The 27067-nt window shown below is 55.4% G+C and overlaps 1 protein-coding gene across 3 annotated transcripts in view; it reads left to right on the top strand.

Moving 5' to 3' along the window:
• The window catches only part of KAZN (kazrin, periplakin interacting protein), a 1014069-nt gene that overhangs the window by 976327 nt on the left and 10675 nt on the right, over window positions 1-27067 (top strand). For all 3 annotated transcript variants that reach the window (XM_026011952.2, XM_072751144.1, XM_072751145.1), the window contains 4 exons: window positions 15973-16178; window positions 16687-16805; window positions 24916-25147; window positions 26781-26882. In XM_026011952.2, coding sequence (XP_025867737.1) covers window positions 15973-16178; window positions 16687-16805; window positions 24916-25147; window positions 26781-26882 — 659 coding nt within the window. The remainder of the gene's footprint in view (window positions 1-15972; window positions 16179-16686; window positions 16806-24915; window positions 25148-26780; window positions 26883-27067) is intronic.

The raw sequence follows: 27067 nt of genomic DNA, 5'->3' as shown, positions 1-27067 counted from the left end.
CCATGCTCTGTCGGGGGAGGGACCCTCGCGGCCCACCCGCGGGGCCAGGCCACTCGTGTGGATAATCGCTCCAGCTCTGGCCCTGCCTCTGATTCCAGGCACCTTGTTTATCCCCTGGGCCTCGGTGTCCTCTCATCTGTGAAGTGGGTGCAATAACCCTGCCCTCCTGACAGGCTCAGCAATGAGAGCTGAGTGGGTTTTGGAACCTGGAAAGGGCTAGCCCCAGGGCCTGTGCCCCCCATGATCTGAGTGGAGTTAAGTTCAATCAGAGGAAAGAAGTGTGAAAGAAGCAGCTTGATACACATCTTGTGCCCGAAGGTGACTCGATCTAAACACGTTGCCGAGGGGTAAAACCAGGGCATTGGGCCGTGTGAACCTGACCTCCCTCCAGCTATGTGTCCACTCATCCGAGTCCAGGTTCCTTTCCAGTGTGGCTCCATGAGAGACTCTGGCTTTTGTGCCTAAGAACAGGGAGGCTTTGACATGTTTGCCTCCAGAACCCTCCAGCCTTGCCAATATTCCTTCTAGATTCCAGGGAGAAACGTACTCTTGCTGTGGCCGGTGCAGAGAAATTTAGACCATGGGAAGCAATTAGGCTGCCCACGCCTGAGTTCCTGAGGCAGAAGCCCCAAGGTCACCCTAGGGCGGCACATGAATAAGGAGACGTGTCTCAGAGCCCGGAGCCAGCCTGCTCTCCCAAGGAGGCTTGCAGAAGTCCGTGTTCTGGGTTGTTGGGCTGCGCAGCCTCTGACCAAGCTCTCCCCCCAGGGGGCCGAGGGCGGCGGGGGACAACTGACCCATAGGTAGCTTCAGAGAACTTGAGAAAGCCTCACTGGCCAAGCCCTGTGCAGGCTGGCTCTTTGGGGCTCAGTCTTTCTACCCAGTAGAGGAAGAAATTGGAATAAGAAGCAGTTTTCAAAGTGTGTTCCATGGCACACTTGGGGGTTCCTCAGAGGACCCTTGAGAGGTTGCCATAGATGGTGAAAGACCTAGCTGGAAAGGGCTCCAGTCCTCCCCCTCCAAGCGAGTTCTGCTCTTACCTGTTGCACGCTGGACCTTCATGCAGGAGTCCGTTTGAAGGATCCCATGGCGGGGGGTGGAAAAAAAAAAGTGATCAAGAAGGAAAAAAAAGTTCGAGAATCACGTGTGAATCGTTGTCAAACCCGACCAGGCCTTTGAGTGTGCAGGATGCAGATTTCCTGGCTTCATCTTATAGCTACGCAATCAGGTCGGAGGGTGAGACGCTGGGATCTGCGTTTCCAACAAGCTGCCCAGTGTGGGCTCATTTGCAAGAGGTGGCGCGGGGCGGTCTCTGGGGGCAGGATCCTGTCCATGGGTCTTAGCACAGACTTGCCATCAGGGCAACCTCCCCAGGGCACCGTGATAAGGGACGTAGCGGCCAACCTTTCTGGGGCAGCTCCAGGGCCCCCCTGTGAGGGAGGAAGGTACTCAAGCCTGCCAGCTGCCAGGACCTCTGCTGGGTCTTGCTGAGTGGAGAGACAAGGGGTCTGGTGTGGCCGATCTGCTGCCCCCGGGCAGCCTCAGAAGCCTGCAGCAGTAAGAGTCACAGAGAGGCTCCCAATTTTCCTAGAGGCACACAGCCAGGAAGTGGCAGGGACAGAAGGCAAGCCTGCTGCCACCCGGGTTCTGAGCGTGACATCCACCGTCTCAGACTGCACCTGCCCCGCAGCCGACCAGGCTCCTGCCGAGCTTCAGGTGGACCTGCTGGCCTCCACCTGGGGCCAGTGGTGCCCCGTGAACACCAGGTGATAACGAGGGGCCCTAAAGTGGGAGCAAGACTGCCCAAGCTGTGCTCGGGGGTGGATCTGGCCCCGAGGGAGGGGCCCAGCAGTGTTCTCAGGCTCCTAAGGAGGCCCAGGCCTCAGTCCAGAAGCTCTACCAGCCCAGCCCAGCGCGGTCGGGAGCCCCAGGTCGGGAGGCCTGGCTCCACACTTCCTGTTCCCAGCGTGGCCATGGACTCGCTGTGTGACCTATGGGCAAGTTAGTCTCTCTCTGAGCCTCAGACTCCCTCCCAAACAAAGCAGGCCAGTGGTGGCCTGCTTTGCCTTACAAGTCCCTGGGGTCCTCCCTCTGGCCACCCCCCAGCACGCTCCCTCCCCTCACCCCAGAGCTCCAGGTGATTGCTCTTACAGATTTGATTCCATTTGCACTAAGGGTTTGCAACACCGAGACAGTGTGATACCCATGGGTGAGATGGTCTCTAAGCTCCATCCTCAGGCCTCCTCCTGCACCCCCCATTGTGGAAAAGCCACTCCCCGTGGGCACCCAGCCTCCCCTGTTCACCCCTGCCCTGTTCCAGAGAGAGCTGGCCCAGATGCCTTCCCTCCTCACCCTAGCAGAACAGGAAGGCCTACAGATGGAGGGCCAGAGACCCTCCCCAGGAGGCTATGCCCATCCCCCAGATGAGCCACAGCAACACCACACAAAGCGATGTTCCTGCCAGGCCACAGCCCTTTATTTAGTTTGCAATGCTCTTTCAGGGGCAGATCAGGGTCAAGCTTAAGGGGGTAGCATCTAGGCAAACTGTCCGGGTCCAGACCTTAGTCCTGACATTTGCTACCTGGCAACCTTAGGTGAGGTACTGAACCTGGCTGGGTCTCAGCCTCCTGATGTGTACAATGGGACAGCAAGGCACTTCCAGGGGTGGCTGCGAAGAAGAAGCAAGTGACTGGGTATAAAAGGCTCAGCTCGGGTCACAGTAAATGCTGGTGATGACAGTGACAGTGAGGACAGATCCCGATTCAGCCTTTCACCAGCCCCGTGAGAGACGCAGGGCAGGCCGCTCGGGATGGGGGCAAAGGCAGTCCCAGGCAAGCTCAGTAGTTGCCAGGCTGCCAGGTAGGACCGGGGGGCAGGACCTGTAGAGCTGACAGGTCTCTCGGTGGCTTCTTGCCCACTCCTCTCATGATACAGATGGGCTGGGAGTCGCCCACTGACAAGCAGGGCATCAGTGGCTGAGCTGGTTCTGGAACCCAGGGCTCCTGACTCCCAGGCCAGTGTTCTGAGCTGCTGCAGAGTACAAGATTCAGCAGGGGGAAGAAAAAGGAAAGAGGAAAGAAAGAAGGAAGGAAGAAAGGAAGGAAGGAAGGAAGGAAGGAAGGAAGGAAGGAAGGAAGGAAGAAAAAAAGAAAGAAAGAAAGAAAGAAAGAAAGAAAGAAAGAAAGAAAGAAAGAAAAAAGAAAGAGAAAGAAAAGAAAAAAAGAAAGAAAGAAGAGAAAGAAGAAAAGAACGAAAGGAAAAAGAAGAAAAGAAAGAAGAAAAAGAAAGAAAGAAAGAAAGAAAGAAAGAAAGAAAGAAAGAAAGAAAGAAAGAAAGAAGAAAAGAAAAAGAAAGAAAGAGAAAAGAAAGAAAGGGAAAGAAAAGAACGAAAGAAAAAGAAGAAAAAGAAAGAAGAAAGAAAGAAAGAAGAAAGAAGGAAAAAGAAAGAAAGAAGAAAGAAAAGAAAAAGAAAAAGAAGGAAGGAAGGAAGGAAGGAAGGAAGGAAGGAAGGAAGAAATCCTTGGGTCAGTTGTTCTGGAAACAATGCTGTGTCTCCAACCCTTAGAGATCTTGACACAACACATTAGCTTATTCAAGACTCTGACAAGTTCTGCAGTGAAGAAAAATATCTCCCTTTTTCCCACTTCGTGTTTCCCAAACGTACTTGACCACAGAACCGTGCATTTCTATCTCGTTCCGTGGAGCGCCCTCTGGGACGTGTTGCACCCGGCGACCCCCGCAGCCCCTGTGTTCTGTGCCTGGAGGTGCCAAGTCGGGGGTTCTCGGAGAGCTCTGAGCGCGCCACATCCTGACCTTGTTGAGCCCTAGAAAGTCCCTGAGGCTCAGATGGGATGCGCATGGGCCTTCAGGAGGGCGCCAGGAGCAAGGCCAGGTGGAGCGGGGACGTCTCCGTGGCTGAGCATCCGCTGTGCCCAGAAAGACCCCGAGTCAGCGTGCAGCCTCTACCCGGGGGAGGCCCCACAGGCTGGCCAAGGAACGCCAGCCCCACGATACTTACTTCGCTGCTGTTCCTGGTCCCAGGTATACACGGGGCGCTGGGGCAGGGACAGCAACGGGCACGCCGTCCTGCCCGGACATCGGGCCCCACCTGCCCTGTCCCCTGCCCAAGCTCTGAGCGGCCCGATGGCTTTCCCTGGGACGGGCCACAGATCCTGGCCTCACATCCCAAGGGGCTCCGTGCCTACACGGTGCCAGCTCCCCGCCTGGTTAGGACGCTGATGTGTCGGGGGCGCGGAAGAGGGGGACAGGGAGCCTGTGCTCGGGGGCAGGCAGGCCAGGGAGGAGAGAAGACTGCCCCTGACAGCTGTCGCTGCAGGGACCATGGTGACAGGAGAGGAGGCTCTGCAAGCCAGAGGGAATGGGACGGCTGTCTACAGAGCAAGGCTCAGAGATAACAGGCCGGGACTCAGGTGTCTGAACCCTCGCCAGGGTCCCTCCATCCCTTCCTGTGCGTGCAGGAAACACAGATTCATTTTAGTGACAGCCTGACCCCAGCAGAATCGATAAAAGCCAAGCCCTGCAGGGAGGGGTGTTGAGGGAAGCCCAGGCTTTGAGACCCAGCTCTCCGGGCTTGATCCCAGAGCCAGTACTTAGCTGTGCAACCCTAAGCGGATCACTGGGTCCCCCTGAGCCTCAGTTTTCCCTTCTGTAAAATGGAAACGACACTGCCTATCTCCTGGGGCTGTTGCAAAGATGAAATAACCAACGGATAGAAACGGCCAGCCCATGGCAGCTGCTCGTCCCGCTGTGGCAGAGTCTCCCACGCGAAGAAGCAGCGGCCGGTGACATGCAACACAGGCTCGGGGACCCGGCTGTGCTCTGCCTGCATGACTGGTGGACATTTCTGAGCTCCACTTTCCTCATCTGTGCGATGGGCCTCACGGCGGGGGTGCAGCGTGCTCACCCACAGGCTGTAAAGCAGCAGGCAAGGTGAGCTGTCGCGGTCCCGGTCCCTGTCCCCGTCCCGGGGGCTCCCCGTGTGAGCTGGAAGGCCGTTCGCCAGCCAGCGCTGTCTCAGATCAGCTGTAGCAGGGGGGTTGTGGGTGATGCCAAGGCCCGCCTCTGAGCGCTCCAGTGAGCCGGTCCTGGGCTGCCCGTGTCCCGGCCTCATTCCTGCTATTTCTCAGCCCCCGAGGCCTCGGGCGGTCAGGGAAGTGGGTGCCTGGGTGCTGCAGGCTGTCCCACGTGAGGAAGCAAGCCCCGCTGGGCTCCAGGGCTTCCAGAGTCCTGATCTTTCAAGAGAAGTCAAAAACATCAGAATACACTACACTCCTTAATATTGGCAACTTTTTTTTTTATTTTTTTGTTTTTAGAACATGAGTTCTTCTGGGGAACTGAAAGTTGCATGGCCCCAATTTGTCTGCAGGTCATCTGCTCTGTTCCCTGCAGTCTAGATCCTCTCTGGGGGGCGCTTGTGTTTCGCTTGGATCAAGGAAGGAGTCGGGGTGCCTGCCTGCCGTGGGCTATGTGTCTGCCTTCACCAGAGGGCTCTCCTGCCTGCCCTGCCTTGCCCTGCCCTCACTGTGCAGCCAGGCAGCAGGGGTCCAGAGCAGGGGTTCCAGAGCTTGGGGTGTTTGGGGAGTGGCAGGGCCCAATGGCCCTCCAAACTCTGGAGTCAGCACAGGAATCAGAGCCTGCCTGGCGCCCAGAGGCCCACATGGCTGGCGCTGCAGTCAGATGGGGGATCAACCTGCCTGTGGTCTGAGAGCCCCACCAGGCGACTCCGCCATTACTCTGCAGGACTCAGAGGTGGAGAGGGAGGAGGTCAGGTGAAGGTGCTCAGGAGGATGCTTGGTCAGCAGCGTGGAGACAGCTGTAACCCTGCAGGCCCAGTGACATGGTGCAGGTGTCAGGGCAAGGACTGAGGAGGAGCACTGGCTTCTGGCGGGGGGTGGGGGGGTTGGGAAGGGAGTGAGGAAAGCTGGCAGAGGAGAGGAGGACATGACTTGCTGGAGTCTACTGAGTGTCAGGGGAGTGTAGGCCCTTGGCATACACTCAGTAAGTCATTCAACAAACGCCAGCTGGCCACTTCCTGCACGCCAGGCCTCGGGCTAAGGCTGAGGCTGCAGGTGTAAACACGAGGCCACCTAAGTTACCCTAATGCTGTCCTCGTGTGAAGTGTATATTATTGTGCTCAGGAAACTGAGCTCAGGCAGGACAGACAGAAATAGCCAGATAGAAACAGCCCAGGGAGACAGCAGGTGAGGGAACCGGGGTAAGAATTGGGGTCCAGCAGTGCACTACGCCGCTTCCAGGCAGATGCTGGTGGGGCTGTCCGAGTGCCTTAGTGCTCTCGTTTCCAGAAAGCCAAGACTGGCACCAGTTTTCTCCTTGGCATTTCTAGTAGGCATCGAAGTTGTAAGAATGCCCCCCATCCCCGTGAGCCTCGCCAAAGCTCTGTCTTCATTTTGAAGAACATTAAAGAAATACTGGTCATCGGCGTCTTTGCTCTTCCTAAACTGGCCTGCATGCAAGAAGCAAAATAGCTCCCCGCTTGTATAGGAAATTTCTAGGCAGCCGGGACGCAGTTTGAAGGAGGTAGGAGGTTGGGTAGTTTGCAGTAACTGCTTAGGATGATCCCATGGAAGGCGTTGCCTCCAAGTGCCTCTCCTTGAACGAGAGGCCCATGGACCTGGCTTTCTGCGGGGGTCCCCTGTGCCAGCGAGCAAATGCATAAGGGTCTCACAACCATCACGATGACCACAGTCCACAGGGTTCACGGAAGCAGGTTGGGCCAAGCCAGAAGGAACCTGAGAGGCCCGGAGGCCCAGGGTAGTCAGGAGGGTCGGTGACTGGAAGAGGCTGAAAATCTGCTCAGGGAGCCCGGGGCACAGCTGGGCCCCCACAGCCCACAGCAACCCATAGCTCCAGCCTCGCCTCCAAGAGGCGTAGAGATGCAAACTCGCACTATCTCCACGGGGACGCCAGGAGGAGAGTCATTCAGCCCACAGCCTCCTCTCAAAGATCCCCCCTGCTTCACCTTCCAGTCCCACGCAGCAGCGGAAAAGCCAGCCAGGAAAATGTGTGGGGAGAGAGGACAGGCGGCGGGAATGCAGGCAGAGGCCGGCCCCCAGCTGCATGTGCCCCTCACGTAAATGAAAGAGCAAAGAAATTCCAATTGCAGACTAAGAAGGACTTCCCAAATGTGGGCACCGTTCAGCACAAGGACGGGTTAACGAGGAGGAGCGTTGCTGTGTATATTTTTTAAGCAGGCCGTAGTTGTCACTGCGTAGCAGAAGGCTGGCCTTCCCTGGGCCTCTTCTTCATATCTTGCCCCTAAGTCTGTAAACTCAGGAAATAGTTGCCAGGCGTCCACCCGGGAAATGAGCACAGAGTGGGTGGAGCCTTGCCAGCTGCAGGGGTTGGACTCCCTGCCTCCAAGGGGCTGGTGGGACACGGTAACGGGGCAGGATGTCCCCTGAGGCTGGGGCCAGGGGTCCTGTTGGGCCAGGAGACAGATACAGTGAGCACAAGCTTAGGCCCTTGCCAGACAGTGGCACCAAAACTGAGGGGAAACAGAGGAATGTGACATTTTCTCTGAACATGTAAAGTAGCTCTGTTGGGCCTCTCTGTGTGCTTCGTGGTGTCGTGGACTTTAAGGGACATGTGGGGGCAGGAGCGCGGTCAGCTTTTCAGCTCAAGGCCCCCCAGGGCCCACTGGGTGTTGGGGACAGGGTGTTGTGGGTGGGCAGCACCCCCTCCCCCTGGGTCCTGCTGTCACTCCGGCAGCTACACGCCCAGTGACTTGATGCCCTTTGAACCTGTGTTGTCTGATTGGGCACGCCGGGGTCTGCCTTTGGCACAGAGCTCACTGGAGCTGAGGCTGAGGCCCCAGCGAAGCATCTCCATCCAATGCAGCAACGGTTGTCAGGCCATAAAACGTTACTTTCTCATGTCATAATGCAGTATTTTTTTAAAGATTGTATTTATTATGATAGAGAGAGAGAGGCAGAGAGACACAGGCAGAGGGAGAAGCAGGCTCCATGCAGGGAGCCTAATGCGGGACTTGATCCCAGGACTCCAGGATCATGCCCTGGGCCAAAGGCAGGAGCTGAACCACTGAGCCACCCTGGGATCCCTCATAATGCAGTATTTTAAAAATGAGAATTCAGCTTCTGGCTGGAGAGGTGGTGCCGGGGCTGCCTGCCACGGCCCGAGGGGGTGAGTGTTGACCAGAGCTGGCAGCCCGAGTGGGGCAGGCTGAGAACAGGAGGACGGGGCACTGGGAGCAGCTACGCCGTGGGCTTGCAGGCATCCAGGGTATGGAAGCTGGGTGTGCTCCTAAACATCCTCCCCTGAGCAGGGCAGCTTGCACGACAAAGAAAGCTGGTCCCCAATGCAATTCAGTAGTGCTGAGGCCCAGAGCCCCTGCCATCGGCCAAGAAAAAGGAATGAGCCTGGGTGGTGCATTTGCCTGCAAGCAGTTGGATGTGGCGGGAAAGGAGGTGTGAAGGAGACGAGAGGCCTGCTCCCTCCTCCTCACCACCTCCCCTCCCTGCTCACTTTCTTTTAAGCAAAACCTACGGGTGCCTTCTGTCCAGGCAGTAGTGGGCGACTCTGGCTCATACAGGCTCCCAAACTGGGTCCCGGCTCCACACCCCGTGGCCTCTCGTTGGTCACTGACACAGGCCGAGGTGGATGAGTTTACACCACAGAGATCGGCAGAGGTTGAGGCCGTGCTAGGTGTCAGGGATACCTGGGGAGCAAAAGAGGGCCCTGCGCCTGTCCTTATGGGGTCTACATCCTAGCGGGGGGCACACTCACCAAATAATCCCATGGCCGTTCATTAATGTCAGCCGTGAGAAGTGCAGGCAAGAACAGCACCTGGATTAATGAGAGTACTGTGAGTACATGCGTGTGGAGTGGAGGCGTGGATGCACGTGTGCTGTAGGGAGTGGTGACCGGCCGACACCAGGGGACTAGAGAAGGGGTCCCGGGAAGAGGTGACATTTTGATAGAGCCTGCAGACTTCATAGGAGTTCGCCAAGCAGAGCAGCCCGCAGCTGGGTGCTTCCAGGCAGAGAGTAGCAGGCGTGACTGATTCGAGAGGGGAGAGGGGACCGGGAGTGCTGGAAAGTGTGGTGGGGGGGGGGGGGGGGTGACACTGAGAAGTCAGCAAAAGTCTGGGTCACACCCAGCCTTGTCATGTGAAGAGCTTGGGCTTTATCCAGGGAGACAGTGATGGATATTGAGCACATGAGGTCCCCGGGAAGATTCAAATTAAAACAATGACAACAAAACAAAAACAAAAAAACTATTGACTATCCCTTTCCCATAACTTGGTCTTTTAATGCTGGCATGACCATGAAGCAGGACTGGGTGATAAAGAGAGGGATAGACTTGACCTTTGTGGCAGGGCAGATAGACAGACCCATGCACTAGCAGAATGTGAAGAGCACAGGGTGGACTGTGCACACAGCAAGAGGATGTCCTCTCACACCAAACCACCAAATCTAAAATAAAATATATTTAAAAATAATAATAATAAAAATAAATAAATAAATCAAAAAAAATAAAATAAAAAAAATAAAAATAAAATAAAAAAATAAAATAAAACATAGTTTTTAATGTTAATCTCTGGCCTCACCAAAAGTAAGAGAAATCCCCACGCTGCCCCCATCCAAAACTAAAAGTTCGTGAGCTAAGACCAGAATGGGAGCAGAGAAGCAGTGAGCGATAACCAAGTATGAAAACCGGGGTCTGTCCTGGGGGCAGATGCTGATGTCAGGACTGTGAACAGGGAAGTAAATGCTGGGGTGTGGCAAAGTGGTCTCTCGTTCTCCAGGTCATCCTAACAGGATTGAGATGGTCCCTGCTATCAGGTGCCATCCCCCCACCCACCCCCACCCCCCTGGCGGATCACAGAAATCCTCTCTGGAGGAAAGCATTTGCTGTTCAGACTCAAGAGATTCCCAGAAGATCAAATGTGAGCTCCGCATGCATGAGAGTCCACAGAAAAATACAGCAGATGTAGACCCTCCAAGGGCTTTTCAGATACAGTAATTACCAATATCAAATATAAGCTAATATGTATGTAAAACTTTAAAAAATTTAACACGAAGTCATAAACATGAGCAAACAACAAGAGACTAATATGAAAAGGCCAGGTGAAAAGAATCAACTAGAACCTTTGGAAGTATACAGTGAGTAACATTAAAAGAATAAAATCCAGGGGCGCCTGGGTGGCTCAGGCAGTGAAGCATCTGACTCTTGATCTCAGCTCTGGTCTTGATCTCAGGGTTGTGAGTTCAAAGCGTTCATTGGGCTCCACGCCTGGTGTGGAAAAAAATAAATAAAATAAAATAGAATCCGAGGATGGACTAAACGGCAGAATAAGCTGCTGAAGAGAGAATTTTAAAAATGGAAAATAGGTCAAAGGAAATTACCAGATTGCAACGCAGAGAAATAAGTTGTTGGAAACCATGAGAAATCAGGGCTTCCTGGTCCACCATGCAACAGCCACTAGCCACATGTGGCAATGTAAATCAGTAATTGGATTAATTAATATTCAATAAGGCTTTAGGGTCAGTTCCCCAGGTGCACTGGCCACATTTTGAGTGTTCGCAGTCATACGTGGCTTCCATCTGCCATAACACACCGTGCGGATGATCTAGCATCTCCACCATCACCGGAATCTCTGGTGGACAGCACCAGCTTACGAGAGAGGGAAGATAGAATTAGAAAGACCAATCCCAGAAGGAGAGCAAAGAGAGAATGGAGAAGAGGCAATATTTTAAGAGATGATGGTTGAAGATATTCCAAAAATCAACCGAGAGATACAGGAAGGAAGCTCCATTTAAATCAGTCAAAATAAGAAGAAATCCACAAGTAGCCCCATCATAATGAAGCTGCAGAACCCCAAAGACAAAGAGAAAAACCTTAAAAGGAGCTAACGAAAGAACATTTGGACTGGCAGCTGCCTTCTCTTTAGCAAAAAGGAAGCCAGAAATCGGTGTTGGCGCAACGTCCTCCAGGTGCCGGAAAGAAATGACCGTAGACCTACAACTGTGTGCCCAGCAAAGCTCTTTGAAGGACAAGGGGGAAACACAGGCTTTTTTTTCAGATAAACAAAAGCTGTAGGAGCTTACACCCCAGAAAATACTCTTCATCAGAGGAACTTTCAAATCATGTTCTCCAGGAATAAGAAAAATCATCCTAGACATTAGGTCTGAGGCGCAAGAAGAAGTGGTGAACACCATGATTAATGTGCAGGGAAATTATTTTAAGCAAATATTATCAGGATAAAAATCATCATGACGACAGTGTCTAAAATTGTGGGGTTTTATTTTTCCCCAAAGGACAGAATTAAAATAGTGGACACGGTAGGTGGTAAGTCAGAAGGGGTGATCAGAATGTTCAAATAACTTACTATTTAGGGCAGAGCATTAAGATCCTGTTCAACCGTAGGTTTTGTTAAGTCAAATATGCATGGTGAGTTTTCAAGGGTAGCTAATAAAGAGTGTTCTAGAAGTTGGCGTATATCAGAAACACCTTGGGTGGGGACTTGTTAAAACACAGATTATTGGACCCCAGCCCTCAGAGCCGCTGCCCCAGGAACTCCGGGGTGGGATCCTAGAATCTGCATCGCTAATGAGTCCCCAGGTGCCGCTGGGGCCGCACTTTGAGAACCACTGACCCCAAAGCAGAGAAATCAGGTGCCTCCCTCATTTCCACACCAACAGAAGGGGGGAAAGGCGATGGGAAAACAAACAAAACCTTCCGTCTAATCCAGCTCGGTGCAGGAAGAGGATCACGTGAGCCACATATGTCATTTTAGATTTTCTAGGAGACCTACTACAAAGTAAAAACGGGTGGAATGGATTTTAACAACTAGGTGACGTAACGTGTAGTTACCACAAATATTGTCGTTTTAATATGCGATCCACATAAAAATTCTTGAGATCATGTTTTCTTCTTCTTCTTCTTCTTCTTCTTCTTCTTCTTCTTCTTCTTCTTCTTCTTCTTTTTTTTTTTTTGACAAAGTCTCCAGAATTCAGCATGTATTCCATACTGTAGGTACTTCTCAGTGTGGGCGAGCCACGGAGCAGGTGCTCGACAGCCACGTGCAGCGTGTAGCTCCTCGCGGGCCGGAGCCGGTGCCGGGTGTGCGAGCCGTGAGGCTGCAGAGGGCGGAGGCCCCCGCTCGGCCCCCGACCCCCTGCTCCGTGCGGGACACTGGGCAGGGCACCGTGAGCGGCGTCCATCCCCTCGCTCAGCCTCATCTAGGCCTGTGACGTTAGACGTTACTGTCCTCCCGTTTCACAGATGGCAACGGTGAGGCCAAGCACATTCCAGACTCTCCCCGAGAGCCACGGAAGAGCCAGCAGTCAGGCCCCGGCCTCTCCACTCCCGCGCCGACCTCAGAACCCGAAGGTTTCTGAACAGGATTTTGTGTGACAGACCGGAGAGGAAATATTTCAGGCTCTTGGGACCAGACAATATCCATCTGGCGGGAGAACATAGAGCCTCTTCTTCCGGACCCACCTGGAAGGATCCAGACGGACCCCCCCTCGGCCTCTGCCAGGGGCCTGGCCGGCCCGCCTCCCCGCCTGACTCGACGTGGGAGCTACTCCCCCCGTCAGGGCTGAGACAGAGGGGAATAAAAGCCAGGACTGATGGAACCCCAACAGAAAACCTGGCCCTGTGATGCCTGCATTTTGGAAGTTGCCTTTAATTAACGGTTTACAACCCCAAAGACGCCCCCCGCCCCGTCGGGCCTTCTGCAGCGTCGTCATGGGGCTCAGTCCTGCGGGCAAGGGCAGAGGGGGGCAGAGGTAGCGCGGTGGCGAAGGCGTGGTTTGTTCCTAGGAGCCAGCGGGGCCTCCCGCATGCTCGAGCCGGATGCCACCCACCACCCACAGGTGACGACAGGTGAGGACAGCCGGCTCTCCTCAGCGGCCGGGCCCGCGAGCTGCAGAATGACCCCCAAGTATTTGCACACCTGTCGCTCCTGGGCGCTGCTTCTCTCCTGAAGGCTTCTGCTCTTTGAGTCTCTCTCTGACTCTCGTGGCCTCTCTTCTCCTTCCTTCCTCCTTTCCCTGGGGAGGCCCAGTCACGCGCCACCCCCGCCCCCCCGGGCCTGGGACCCACGAGCCTGCCCCTCACCTTGCGGGGAGCCCAGCCTCTCCCACCCGGACCAGGCCCGCGTCCTGCTGGGACGATGCGTTTTGGCCCCGGTGGGCTTGACCCCAAGTGGGACCCCTAAGCTCCTGAGCTGAACTCAGGCCAAGTTCACCCCAGGAAGGCGGCGGGGCTGAGGCAAGTACCCAGTGCCCTACCATCGCTTCCCGTGCGGAGTTCATGAGTCATTAACCCGGGAGGTAGACAGTAGTAGGATCGTTATACCCATGTTATAGACGGGAAAACAGAGGCTTCGAGAGGTCAAGAAATTGGCCCAGAGCCGACGTCTGCTCAACTCCAAAACCTCTTTCCACAGGCCCAGTCCAAATGGACATCGCGGGCTGTGTCCTAGAACTTCAGGTACCCAGATACGACGAGGAGGAGGAGTGATGTTCGTCTCTCACCTTCCCGGAAGCGTGTGACAGAGACACGGCTCAGCGACAGGAATAGCGCAGTGATTCTCGGCTCTCTCCCACCTGGGAGGACACCCCCACGGTGTGCCAGGGGTTCACACCTGCAGGGCCCAATCCCTGCAAGCCAAACCTGCCCTGCGGAGCCAGGGACCAGCGGGAGGGACACCTAGGCTGGCGATGAGTGGAAACTCGGGGGCCCCAGACAGGGCTGCAGAGGAGGCTTCTGTTCCCGCATTCCCGGGCGTCATGGCAACGTGTGCTCAGGCTGGCGACCTGCACAGAGCTCCGTGCCCATCTGCCGTTTCCCTGGGGGCAGGGAAGAGGCCTCCTCCCACCAGAGAAGGGAAACGCAATGATGTTCCAGGAGCTTCTCAAGCCCTCCCCATCTGGCATAGACAGGCCCCAGCATCCCCAGTCACTGAGGCCCCAGAGCAGCCCAGGGGAGGATGCAGGTGGCAGGGAGCACCACCGAGCCAATCTTAATGGTGCTGGAAACCGAGGCATGAGGCCTGAGGGCTGCCCACCCCGAGTCAGGTGGCTCCGCCTGGGCGGCATCCTCCTGCCCACCCGCTGCGTGCTCCGGGGAGGTGGGGGGGGGGGCTCTGGGCTTACCAGGTAGAGGCTCGCGGCCTTGGGGAGAAAGGTGTTGGCAGAGCGGGGTGTGTGCATGGTCCCCAAGCTGATGGAGCCGTTTGCCAAGAGTCTACATGACGAGGGCCGGGGAGGGGTGAAGGCACCGGGGAGAGCGGACTCGTCGTAACTCGAAAAAGATTTCTAGGCTGCGTTTCTCCATTTCGAAAATAAAAACACCTCAAAAATAGCATACCTCGCTGCAGGAAACGTGGGAAACAGGAAAGCAGGCACACACGTGCAAATACGCTCGCACACTCACACGGGCACAAAACCATCACACGCACACGTTCACATGCGATTAACCCGTCACCCCTTTCTGCACGCAGGCTTTAAACATTTATCCCAACTAGTATTTTATACGTGTCAATGCCCACATATACGCATGCACACACAGTCAGAGCTCTCCGTCCTGTACTCCTGTCTACGTCACCTCGAAAAGGCAGCTGGGCCGACGATGCACCTGCTGTCGTGACCTGTCCTTCTTCACTTGGCGATTCGATTATTGTCAAAAATATTCCGCAGTGACGCACTCCTCATTAAGCACATATATTCCAATAACACGAATGAGGCATTGCTCATCATTCAACCTCGCCTCAATAACCATTTATACCGCTTCCTATTTAATTTCTCCAATTTTTGTTAAAAATTTGCACACGTTTGTCATGGAACTTTGATGAGACACGTAAGTACAGCAAGAGGAGAGTAATCTCATCCTTCCCGGCACCCGAGCTCAGGGACTTCGCACGCAGATTTGTAACCATGTGGCCGATTTGATGGATAAGCCCTTTTTTTTCTTTTTTTACGTCGTCATGATCATTTCTAATGTAACAGTATCGGCAGGGTCCTTTCTAACCAGGCTTATTATTTTTTTTAATACTTGTCATTTCTCGTGGTAGTGGGTTTGCGTGGGTGTTTGTAACCCTGCTTTAGAGAAAGAGACTCTCTCTCTCTCTCTCTCTCTGTCTCCGTCAAGTCTCTGTAGCCTGAACCTGACCCGTTCGTCAGGTGCTGTTACGTCCCACCACGGACCGAAGAGTCGGGCTGGGAAATGCAGGGGGATAAACATTTTCGTCGATGAGGGGCTCCTCTGGAAACAGGTGTGGGTGCAGTAAGGAGCGGAGCCGAGGCTCCGTTTATCCTAAGGAAATAAGTCACCCGGCTGTCACCCGGCTGCCCGGAGATGACCGCGCTGCGTCGTTCACAATAGCGAGAAACGGGGACAACCCATGCCCGTCAGTAGGAGGCAGGCGACATAGAGTACAAAGCATCCCCTGAGGCATCCCGCGCCATGGAAGGAAACCACAGATGTCCCCGGAGGTGGGGGGATGGCCCCCCGCGGGGTAAATGGGAACATCGCACAGCAGGGAGCACCGTGTCTGCGCGTGGGTCTGTGTGTGTTCGTGAGCGTGGGCATCTGTGTATCCCAAAGACTATTTAACTACAACTAACAGCTGCTGTCTCCGGGTGGCGTGGGATCTGGGGCGACTTTCACTTTCTGGTTTATTTTCATCCTTTCCTGGATTACGTTTTTAAGACCCAGTTCTTCTGTTGGGGGGCGGGGACCGATTGCTTTTGTAATGGGGGAGGGGCGGCAAAAAAAAATGAAACAGGAGCCCGTTGACTCTGGAGAGAAGAAATGGGTGGGGAAGACGCCCTGCCCTCCCCTGCGCCCGGGGAGTGCAGAGGCAGGGGTGCGGCCTGCCCAGGCCCTGCACCCGCCCCCCCCCCCCGCAGCCCCCCGCAGCCCCCGCCCGCCTCCCCAGCAGCTCCCGCTTGTGTGTTGCAGATTCCGACAGCCAGTGCAGCCCCACGAGGCAGAGCCTCAGCCTGTCGGAGGGCGAGGAGCAGATGGACCGGCTGCAGCAGGTGGAGCTGGTCAGGACCACCCCCATGTCCCACTGGAAGGCCGGCACCGTCCAGGCCTGGCTGGAGGTGGTCATGGCCATGCCCATGTACGTCAAGGCCTGTGCGGAGAACGTGAAGAGCGGGAAGGTAGGGCGCCTCCGGGATCCCAGCGCGCATCTCCCTCCCGTGACCATGACCGTTACCAACCCCAAGCTGGCCTGCTCCACCCCCCACGCCACCCCATCCGGGGGAGGAGGAGCCATGTTCCAGGAGCCAGCTGAACTGGCCTCAGGCCCCAGTGTCCCCAGTAAATCATCGCATCTCCCCAGCAAGGCTCGTAGCCCTCCCAGCCTCGGCCTCTGCATCTTTAAGTTGGGTCTCACCTTCCGTACCCGGCTGGAGGAAGGCAGGACTGGCCAGAGGGCTCTTTTGGTCAGGATGTGATTCCTCCCACCTCCTGGAGCAGAGATGCACCAAGTGCTCTGCGTGGACCCCAGAGAAGGATGTGCAGGGAGACAGGCGGGTGCTGGGCCCCAGCCTCATGCTAACAGACCCCTCCAGGCTCAGCCGCAGCCAGCAGCAGGTCCTGGGGGTCTCGGGCGCCCACCGCACACGTTCCCTCTGGGCGCTCAGTCCTCACCTTCCTGGGGAGCAGGTGCTGCTGAGCCTGAGTGACGAGGACCTGGAGCTGGGTCTGGGCGTGTGCAGCTCCCTGCACCGGCGCAAGCTCCGGCTGGCCATCGAGGACTACCGCGACGCTGAGGCGGGCAGGAGGTGGGTCGGCATGCCTGGGCACCCCACCCGGCTGGGCCTCCAGGGAGAAGGGACGAAGGTGTACCCCGAGACCCCCAGATCCCACAGTGGGGGGCAAACGGGCACTGTAGACTGGGCCAGGGATGGAGGGTGGTGGGGTATTCCCCGGTGTTTGGGGGGGGGTCAGGTGCTCCCCAGTCCTGCTCTGGGCCAGGCCTCCCCATAGAAAGATGGAGCTACTGGGAATCAGTGAGGTCCCACCCCCATGATCCCCACAGCCGGGAGGCAGGGGGGCCTCACACACCCCCAGAAACTCCTCTATCCCTGAGGGCCGGCCCAAGCAGGTCGGGGAACTGGGCCAGAATGTCTGCTCTTCCTACTTCCACCTCAACCCCGGGTCTACCCTTCCAGGGGGAGGACGGATGGCGTAAGGCAGGGAGAAGTAGAATGGGACAGAGAAGAAATGGAGCAAAGGGCTTTATGGCACCAACTCCCCCAGAGGATTAGGGCCGGCCCGGAGGGGCTCCTTTAGCAACCACACCTGGGAATGGCCTGTGGTCCCTCTCATCAGGTGTGTCCTGTCCCCGTTGCTCACACCCCCTCCCACACACCCCGCCTCTGTCCCATCTCCTGCCTCCCTCCTGACCTTTTTCCGAGCAGGAGCTGCTGGCGGGGGAGCTCATTCCCCAAGCAGCTCCAGGGAAACCAGAACACCCCCCTCAGTCCTCAGCATGCAGAAAGAACTAGCGCACGTAGTAAATCTGACACTTTCTGTTTTTGCATAATTATCTCCTTCACTGGTTCCCCATCATTTTCGTGCAGTTAATTAATCAAACCTGGTGGTGTGTGCTATTATTTGCAGAAGCTGCTTTGTGGATTAAAATGTGAGGGGGCTAAGACGGGGAACCCAGGCTAGTGTGGAAGCAGGACACCAAAGGCTCGTGTGCGTCCTGCCTTGGGCCCTTGGCGAGATTCCTAGGTGGCCGCAGAGACATGTGAGATCAGATCAAAACTCAGGCGGCGACTGAAAGCAAGCGAAGCCAGAAGGTGCCAGGCTCTTGTCAGCAAGTCAGGACCCTGCGGGACAGGGCTGGGGGTGAAGGGTGGCGGAGGGGAGTGATGGGCAGGGCAGGGGAACAGCAGGCACGAGCCTGCTTTCTCGGAGGCCTGTCCCTCCCTAGGGCCCCACAAGCACTTCCCGCTCACCACCTCCTTCTAACCGGTGCCTCCCCCCGTATCCTCTGCCACCCAAGCAGGAGCCCCCTCCTGCCCCCTTGTCCCACTCCCAACGTGGTCAGTAAATGCTGCCCGTTGAACAGCATGGGGCTGCCCCTACACCTTGCAAAAATGCAGGATCACTGCCCAAGTTCCCCCCAAAACATGGTTGACCCCAAGAACCCCTAGGAACAGAGATGCAACAGCACCCAGAAGGGTGTGGACGCGAATCGGCAGACAGGTGTGAAGGGAGTTTGGAAATTTCCCAGAGCCGTGGTCAGGACTGTTTCCGAGGATCCTGTGCCCCCACATCAGACACCCCCAGGCTCCCTGCAGGAGGGAGGCCTCGTCCCGGCAGAAATCTGGCCTGTCTCTAACCTGCCGTGGCCTTGCCTTCTCTGGGACACGGTTTCTCCACCTGTGAAGTGAAGGGGGTTCAATCAGAACAGCGGTTCCTTTAACTTTTGGAGACCACGGCCCCTTGGAGAATCTGACAAAAACTATTGACACTTGCCCCAGAGGCGATATACAGAAACTCCACGATTTGCTTTCTGGGACCCTCTGACTCACTCATGGAACTTTCGGTGGGGGCAGCCCGGGGGGTTCAGCGGTTTAGCACCACCTTCAGCCCAGGGCGTGATCCTGGAGACCCTGGATCGAGTCCCACATCGGGCTCCCTGCATGGAGCCTGCTTCTCCCTCTGCCTGTGTCTCTGCCCCTCTCTCTCTCTCTCTCTCTCTCTCTCTGTTTCTCATGAGTAAATAAATAAAAATATTTAAAAAAAAAAAAAAGGAACTTTCAGGGGCCCGTGACCTCTAGGGTAAGAACCCCAGTGAGGTCATCTTCAAGAACACATCCTGCGTGGCTTGGGGCATGACATTGCCCTCCCTGGGCCTGGTTCCTCTTATCTCTAAAGTACCGACCACCAAATCCACCAGCCTGGTCACCAGTCGCTTTATAGACATGATTCTATTTAACCATCAAAACGGAAATGCGGGGTAGACATTCTGACCCCATTTTAGAGATGGAGAAAGTGAGGCCCGGAGAAATCCTGAATGCAAAATCACACTATGAAATACCCAACTTCCAAGTTGATCCCCTTTCCATTATCCCACGTCGCCTCAATGTCAAAAACATCGACGACCCCCACTACTCGTGTTTATGGAACATGGAATGAGCCCAGACTCTATGCTAAGGGTTTCACGTTCTTTCTTAAAAAAAAAAATCTTAATTATTTATTAATAATAAATAATTATTATTTATTCATGAGAGATACAGAGACACAGACACAGGCAGAGGGAGAAGCAGGCTCCCTATGGGGAGCCCGATGTGGGACTCGATCCCAGGACCCTGGGCCGAAGGCAGACCCCCAACTGCTCAGCCACCCAGGTGTCCTGGGTTTCATGTTCTCCGGTCTCTTTCAGCCCCCACACCTTCTGTGAGGCGGGCACCACTAGCCCTACTTTGAGGACGGCTGGGGCACAGAGACACAAGGTCCCAGAGCTCAGGGTGATGGAGCCAGAGTGGCCTTGTGTTTTCCGTGTTGAATAATGACCTAGACGATGTCTAAATTCTGTGCCCAAACTCGGATTTCAGGGCCTAATCCAGCCCCAGTTTGGGGCAGGGAAATGTCAAATTTTACAAAACATCTGAATTACTTTTAAAGTCATGCCGTTTTCTTCAACTTGGGCGCTTGCAATAGCTCAGACCAACAGCTGGGAAAGTGTTGCCAAGCCGAGGCCCCATGGGGACAACTTTAATGAAAAGAGAACCGTTCTGAAGGGCAAGAGTGCATTAGCTGTCAGCATGCGGATGGATATTGCTGACTCTAAATGGCTTCCCCCAAGTAGCTTCAGCCAGAGGCCCCTCCCACCCTCCCACCCCATGTCTTGTTGCACCATTGATTTGCTGAGCAAACCCTCCCTCGGACTGGAGAAGGGGGCTTCTGGTCCCCACCAGTGACAACCGGGCCCCGTGGCACCTGATTCGGAGGGCTGGGAGCTCCAACTTGGGGCCCCGGGCAAGAGAGCCATGACAGTGGCAGATAAGCCTGGGAAGGGCCACTCTGAAGTGACAAGGCTGGAGCCCAGCCCCAAGAGGGGGCCTGCCTGGCACTTTTCCTCCCTAGAGGGGAGCTTGTCTTGGATCAGAAGTTTCCAGTGTGGGAGCTCTGTCCTGGGCGGCCTCCTGGGGGACTGGAGTCAATGCCCCCTCACCTGGCCTTGCTTTGTCTTCTGTGCATTGGACCATAGAGCAGAGGCTGTGGAGCACTAGGCCGGAGCCAGGAGGGGAGCCAGACCAGGTCCCACCGTCCAGGAGCGGGCCGTCTGGTGGGCCACAGGCCAGATGAGCAGCAGGGTGACAGCGGCAGGGACGGGGCCTCCCAGGGGGCTCTGGGTGCAGAGGCGGGCTCTGACCCAGCACGAGCCCTGTCAGACTCAAGCAGGTGAGGGGGGTGGTGTGGGGTGGAGCACGGCCCGGAGAGGAGGAGGCCTCGGGGCAGAGCCCAGCGGTCCTGGGGGGCGGAGGAGCAGGAGGCAGCGGCCACGCGGGGAGCCATCCCTCCTTTCTCCGGCGGCTCTCCCGGGGAGGCTGTGTGTCGAGACGAGGCCGGCCCTTCCGCAGAGTCTCTGTGCTCAGATCACTTCGTTTTTTAAAGTTCCACGTGTGATCGGTGCTTTGAAGGGAATCCTTAGAGGCAGAGCCGCAGGCCGGGGGGGCAACGTCAGACGGAGCCGTCAGAGCAAGCCTCTGCGGGCAGGGGAGCAGGGAGCCAGCGCAGGGCTGGGAGGCAGTGGGCCCGGGGAGAGGCCAGGCCCAGCGCCCCAGGGGGCCAGGAGCTGGGTGGGAGCACCCGAAGGGCCTGGACGTGCCCCCTGAGCCCCAAGGGGAGGCCCGACCCTGCTGGGGCCACTCCAAGGACTTGTGACGTTACGTCCGCAGAGGGCAGCCAGGAGAGGCTTCTTGTTTTCTTTTGTTTTACTTACATCTACTCTTTGTTCCTTTTCACCCTCTTTTGCTGACTTTGTATTAATTGAACGTCCCCACTGCTGGCTTAGGAGCCATACGTCTTTGTTTCACGTTTCATTGTTGCTCTACAGTTTGTAACACGCCTCCTTAGCTTCACACCGTCTTCAAATAATATCATACAACTTAGTGTACAGTGTAGGATGTGTTTTCCCCCTGCCTTTGTGCTATAGGTTTCATACATTTTTATCTGTGTGTATTAGATGCTCCGTAATAGTGGTGTATTTTTCTTTTAAATTGACCGTTATCTTTTAAGGAGATTAGCAAATGAGAAAAATACTTACCCAGATATTTACCATTTCCAATCATCTCTATTCCTTTAAAAAAATTTTTTTTATTGTGGTAAAATACACATATTTATCATAGTAACTCGTTTTTTTGTTTGGAGAGAGGGACAGAAAGGGTGGAGGAGGGTCAGAGGGAGAGAGAGAATCTTAAGTAGGCTCCATGCCCAGTGCGGTGCCTGACATGGGGCTTGATCTCACAACCCTGAGATCATGACCTGAGCCAAGATCAAGACTCAGACACTTAATCGGCTGAGCCACCCAGGTGCACCCCCCATCGTAACTGGTTTTAAGTGTACAATCTTAATGATATAAAGTACACACCTTGTTGTGCGCCATCACCACCCTCCAGTCCAGGATTCTCTTCATCTTGTAAAACTGAAACCCTATGCTCACAATAACACAATAAACACCAACTCCCCGTTATTCCCTCCCTGCTGTATGGTGGCAACCACTATTCTATTTTCTGCATTTATGGTTTTGACTGCTCTCAGTACCTCATTTAAGTGGAATCACACAGTAGTTGTCTTTTTGTGCCTGGTTTATGTCACTTAGCATCACGTCCTCAAGATTCATCCACGTTGTAGCAGGTGTCATTTTCCTTTTTAAAGCTGAATATATTCTACTGTGTGTATCTAGCACTTTTGTTCATCCATTGCTCTGTCGGTGGACACCCGGCGGCTTCGACGGTTTAGCTACTATGGATAGTGCTGCTGTGAACATGGGTGTATTAACACTTCTTTGAGACCCTGCTTTCGATTCTCTTGGGTATCTACCCTGAAGTGGAATTGCTGGATCATATAATAATTTTATTTTTAACTTTAGAGGAAATGCGTACTGTTTTCCGCAGTGGTTACACCATTTTAGATCCTCACCAACAGCGCACGAGTATTCTGATTTTACCACACCCCCAACAACACTTGTTTTCCGAGATTTTTAGCCATCTTAATGGGTCTAAAGTTGTATCTCATTGTAGAGAAATTTGTGTTTCCCTAACAGCTAGTGATGGGCATCTTTTCCTGTGTTTATTGGCCACCTGTTTGTCTTTGGAGAAAGGTCCATTCAAATCTACCCATTTCCATATCCAGTGGGGTTTTTTATTGTGACTCCTAGGAGTTCTACTCTTTATTCTTTTGTGTGGGCCAAGTTTCCGTACGGTTATTATTTTCTTGCCTCTTGAAGAAAGTCTTTCAACATTTCCTGCAGTTCATTTCTCTGATGATAAATTCTCTAAATTTTGTTTATTTTTTTAAAAAGCCTTTTTCCTCCCTCATTTTTAAAATGAACTTGAATTTTTAGAGCAGTTTTAGTTTCATGGCAAAATTGAAAAGAAGGTACAAGAGCTCCCACATCCTCCCTACCCCCTCTCCCCCATAATCCACATCTCCCACCAAATGGAGCATTTGTTACACGATGAACCCACACTGACACCTCACGATCACCCAGAGTCTATAGTTTACAGAAGCGTTGGCTCTTGGTGTTGTACATTCTGCGGGTTTGGACGAACATATGATGACATGCATCCATCATGACAGTATCGTACCGAATAATTTCGCTGCCCTAAGAAATCCCCTGTGCTCCACCTGTTCATCCCTCCCTCTCCCGAACCCCTGGCAACCACTAATCTTTCCACTGTCTCCATAGTTTTGCCTTTTCCAGAATGTCATATAACTGGAATCACACAGTATGCAGCCTTTCGAGATTGGCTTGTTTCTCTTAATAGCGTGCATTTAGGGTTCCTCCACTGGAAGGTTGTAAGCTGAGGAGGGACACGATCTGACTGATGTTTTTAAAAGACCATCTGGCCACTGTGGGAAAAGTGGATTAGAAGGAGCGGGGGAGGGTGGGGGAGAGGGGATACAGGGGGGCGGCAGGGAGAGAGTAAGGAGGCAATTGCAGAAATCTGTGCAGGTGGTGGTGGTAGCTTGAACCCAGAAAAGGAGAAAAGAGGACACACATGCTGACCAGTGTGACTGATGGACCTGGTAGGGGAGAAGAGGACAAATGAGGACCAGGAGCCAGTGATGGTAGGGGAGGGCAAGAGCTGGGAGAGGGGACAGGGCATTTCATTTGGAGCCCATTAAATGTGAGCTGTGGGACAGGAGACGCCACAGGGGCAGTTAGTGAGCAGCTGAGCTCAGAAGAGAGGAGCAGGGTGGGGGCTGAGAATTCGGGAGTCCTCGTTTACAAGTGTAATCCAGAGCCCTGGAAATGCGTGCCATCGGGGACGGAGAGCGAGAGCGTGGGGAAGAAGAGAGAAGGAAGGGGCCGGGAGGCAGGACGGGCCCACTCTAGGGCGGCGGCCGTCCCAAGCACGGGGGTCAGCAGCTGTCCAGCACGCAGTGGAGGAGTGGAGGGAGGAAGGAAGGACAGCGAGGAGCCACGGGGACCCCCAGCAGGAGGGGCGCTGGCTGCTGTCCTGCCAAAGGGATTGGGAGGGCTCAGAGGCGGGGGGCGGGGGGGCATAGGAGGGCAGCATCCAGGGAGACGTGGAGTTGCCCAGAGTGAGCCGTGGGGAGGAGAAAGGAGAGGCTGAGTCCGGCGGAGGTGAAAATTCCACGGGGGTCTCCAGCTAGAGATGGGTGCACAGGGAGCGGGCTGGGAAGTGGGTGAAGGGTATTCTACGGGGGGTTGGGGGGGCGGAGAATGCTGGTCCCCATCCCAGACCTGGGAAGGAGGGAGTCGCTCTGTGAGCCCGCATTTCCCTGTCACCTCCCGACCCCCTCCTGGGGTCCCTACCCCAGTCATCTCTCAAGTCACCGGCAGGTGGACGCGCTGTTCTCATGCCTTCTGTGAGGCTGCCACCGTGTGGCGACCGGGGGAAAGCCCGCGCAGGGGACCACGGCCGCACGTCCACCTCCTTAACCATTTGAGAAGCACGCGGCGCGCACCGACTGCGCAGCCCGCAGCCCGAGCGAGGATGTGGGTGCGAGGGGTGCGAGGCGGGGAGATGTGAGATAGGCGGGGAGGAGAGAGGGCTCGGAACAGGCAAGCCAGGGGTCTTGATTCTGATTCCAAGGCGCCACAGTGTGGCTCTGGGCGAAGCCGGCTTCTGGGGCTGTCGAGGGAGGCGAGATGGCCCAGGCCACAGCTTCGTGGGCTCAGGGGTTCTGGAGCCGAGCAAGGCCCGGGGCCACACCCGGGGGCAGCCCCAGGATGCTGCGGGCTCCCGCGGTGCTGCTTCAGCCGCACAGGGCCCTGCTGCTCGCTACGGTCCCCTCCCACAGGTGTCTGAGTGAGCCCTGCTCCCTTTCCCTCTTCCCTCTGCCTCCCTCCCTCCCGATCCCTCTTCTGCTCTGTGGGGCTCACTCTGTTTCTCTGTCTCTGTCCATCTGTCCATCTGTCTCTGTCTCTCTCCGTCCACTCCCTGCATCCCCCTCTCCCCTTCTCTGCTTCATCTCTCTTCCTCTCTATCTCTTCACTCCATCCCCATTTCCTTCGGTCTCTGTAATTGCTCGGTCCCCCGCCCTACCCCACCTGATCTCTCCCTATTATTTTCCCTCTATCTTCAATTCTGCCCATCTCTGCCCCATTTCTACCCGTCCCTCTGTTTCTGCCACCTGGCCCCACCCGTCCCTCTCTCTGGCCATGTCTGTCCTCACCAGCCTGTCCAAAGCCGCTGACCTGGACCATCACTGGGTGGCCAAGGCCTGGCTGAATGACATCGGCCTGTCCCAGTACTCTCAGGCCTTCCAAAACCACCTGGTCGACGGGCGAATGCTGCATTCCCTGATGAAGCGGGATCTGGAGAAGCATCTGAATGTGTCCAAGAAGTTCCACCAGGTCAGCATCCTGCTGGGGATCGAGCTGCTGTACCAAGTGAACTTCAGCAGGGAGGTGAGGACCAGGGCAGGAGGTGGAGGTATCTTCCACAGCCCTACTTTCCCCACTGGCACCCACTGTCTGTCCATCCATCCCCCTGGCCATCCTTACACATATCCACACACACATCCATCCACTTGCCCATCCTTGTACCCATCAAAATACACATCCATCCACCTGTCCCTCCACATACCCATCCACACATGTACCCATCCACACACACATCCATCCACCTGGCCATCCATGCACCCATCCATACTTGCATCCCTCCACACATACATCCATCCCCCTGGCTATCCATGCACCCAGCCACCTAGCCATCCATCCACTTAGCTATCCATGCATCCATCCCTTCCTCTCTTCCTTCCTTCTTCCAACAGCTGTTTACTGGGCATGGGTCATGCCCTGTGTCCAAGTAGGGGAAGTGGGGAACCCTCATCCTCCAAGAGCTCACTGTTTATCAGGAAGAACCACAAAAGCCTGGTGCCACCATACCATGGAAAGCTGCCCCAAGAAGGGAAGTCCAGAGTTTTATGAAAACCCGAAGGTGTAACTTCCAGAGGAATCAGAGAGGGCTTCCCCAAGGTAGTGACAGCTGGACTGAGATCTGAAAGAGGAATTCCAGGCATCAGTTAGCAGGCGGTGTGAGAGAAAATCAACCCAGCAGAGAGAACAGCACAAGCAAAGGCCCAGAGGACAGATGATATGGTCCCGGCATTGGGTCCAAGGTAGGGGCGTGAACAAGGCCAGCCAGGAGACCATGGACCCAGAGAGGAGAATCAGAGTTTGGACTCTGCGTGCCCCCTTTTATTCTGAGCCCTGCCAAGTCAGACAGTATGGGGCATCTGCTTCAGCTCCCCTAGGATCCAAATATTCCCCAGATCGCTGGGCCCTGCGAGGAGGGTCAGCCCAGAAGGCTTACTTTTCCTAGAGTGATGTCAAAGTACCAGCCGCTCAGGGTCAGGAGGAGAGACACTGAGGAGGGAGCTGTCCATTCTTCAGCCCCTCTAACACACTCACCACAGGGCCCTGGGCATGGGGAGTGGTGAGGCGCAGGCCCTGGTCCCCGACCCCCAGAACCTCACTCTGGTGAAGGAGGCAGATGTGCAGGAAGATTGTGACAGTAAAGTGTGGAAATGGGCATGGTGCATTGGGGCTGGTCAGGGCACGTTGGAGGAATCCGTGGGCCAGGGGGTCCCTGTCTCCACCACCATCCCAGGAGCCCTTTGTCTGAGAGCCAGCCCCCCAGAGGCTGGTGAAAGGGGACCCGGCTGATCCCTCTACAGGTCGCCACAGGTGATATTTTGTACCAGGGAGACACTTGTTGCCCCAGGGGCTGGGGGAGACCCGTGGGAGACCTGCGGGAGACTTAGCCCCTCATGGAAGAGCCACATTGTTGGACACCTATTCAGCAGGGGCTGGGGGGTCTCACCCAGCCCTCCACCCCCAGAAGCAGGCTTTTCCCCATTTCCCAGAATGAAAGGCCAAGCCCCAGATTGATGTGGCCAGAGAAGCCAGGGCTCGCCAGCCAGGACTCCTCCTTGTACGGGCATGCTGGAGTCCCCCCAGCACTGTGGATGCTCATCCCTTGTGACCTCTGCATGCCCCCCTCCAGCTGACCCATTGTCTCCCCCCGCCCCATCCCAAGGCCCTCCAGGAGCGCCGCGCCCGCTGCGAGACACAGAACATAGACCCTGTGGTCTGGACCAACCAGCGGGTGCTCAAGTGGGTGCGGGACATTGACCTGAAGGTGAGTGAGGGGCTGGGGAGCTGGGGTGACTCACAGGCATATACACATCCCATGCACATCTGTGTGTCCATTTATGTTGCCAGGCTGGCAAGAGTGCCTGCCTCTTGTCGCTAAAGAAGAGGGGCATCCACCCCTGCAGTGGGACCCCCCCATTAATGATGCCTTTCTCATAGCAGGAGGGGTGG

This window comes from Vulpes vulpes, chromosome 2 (genome assembly GCF_048418805.1).
Source record: "Vulpes vulpes isolate BD-2025 chromosome 2, VulVul3, whole genome shotgun sequence".
Lineage (NCBI taxonomy): Eukaryota > Metazoa > Chordata > Mammalia > Carnivora > Canidae > Vulpes > Vulpes vulpes.
Note: the sequence above shows the minus strand (reverse complement) of the source record. Positions and strands in the feature narration are given on the sequence as shown.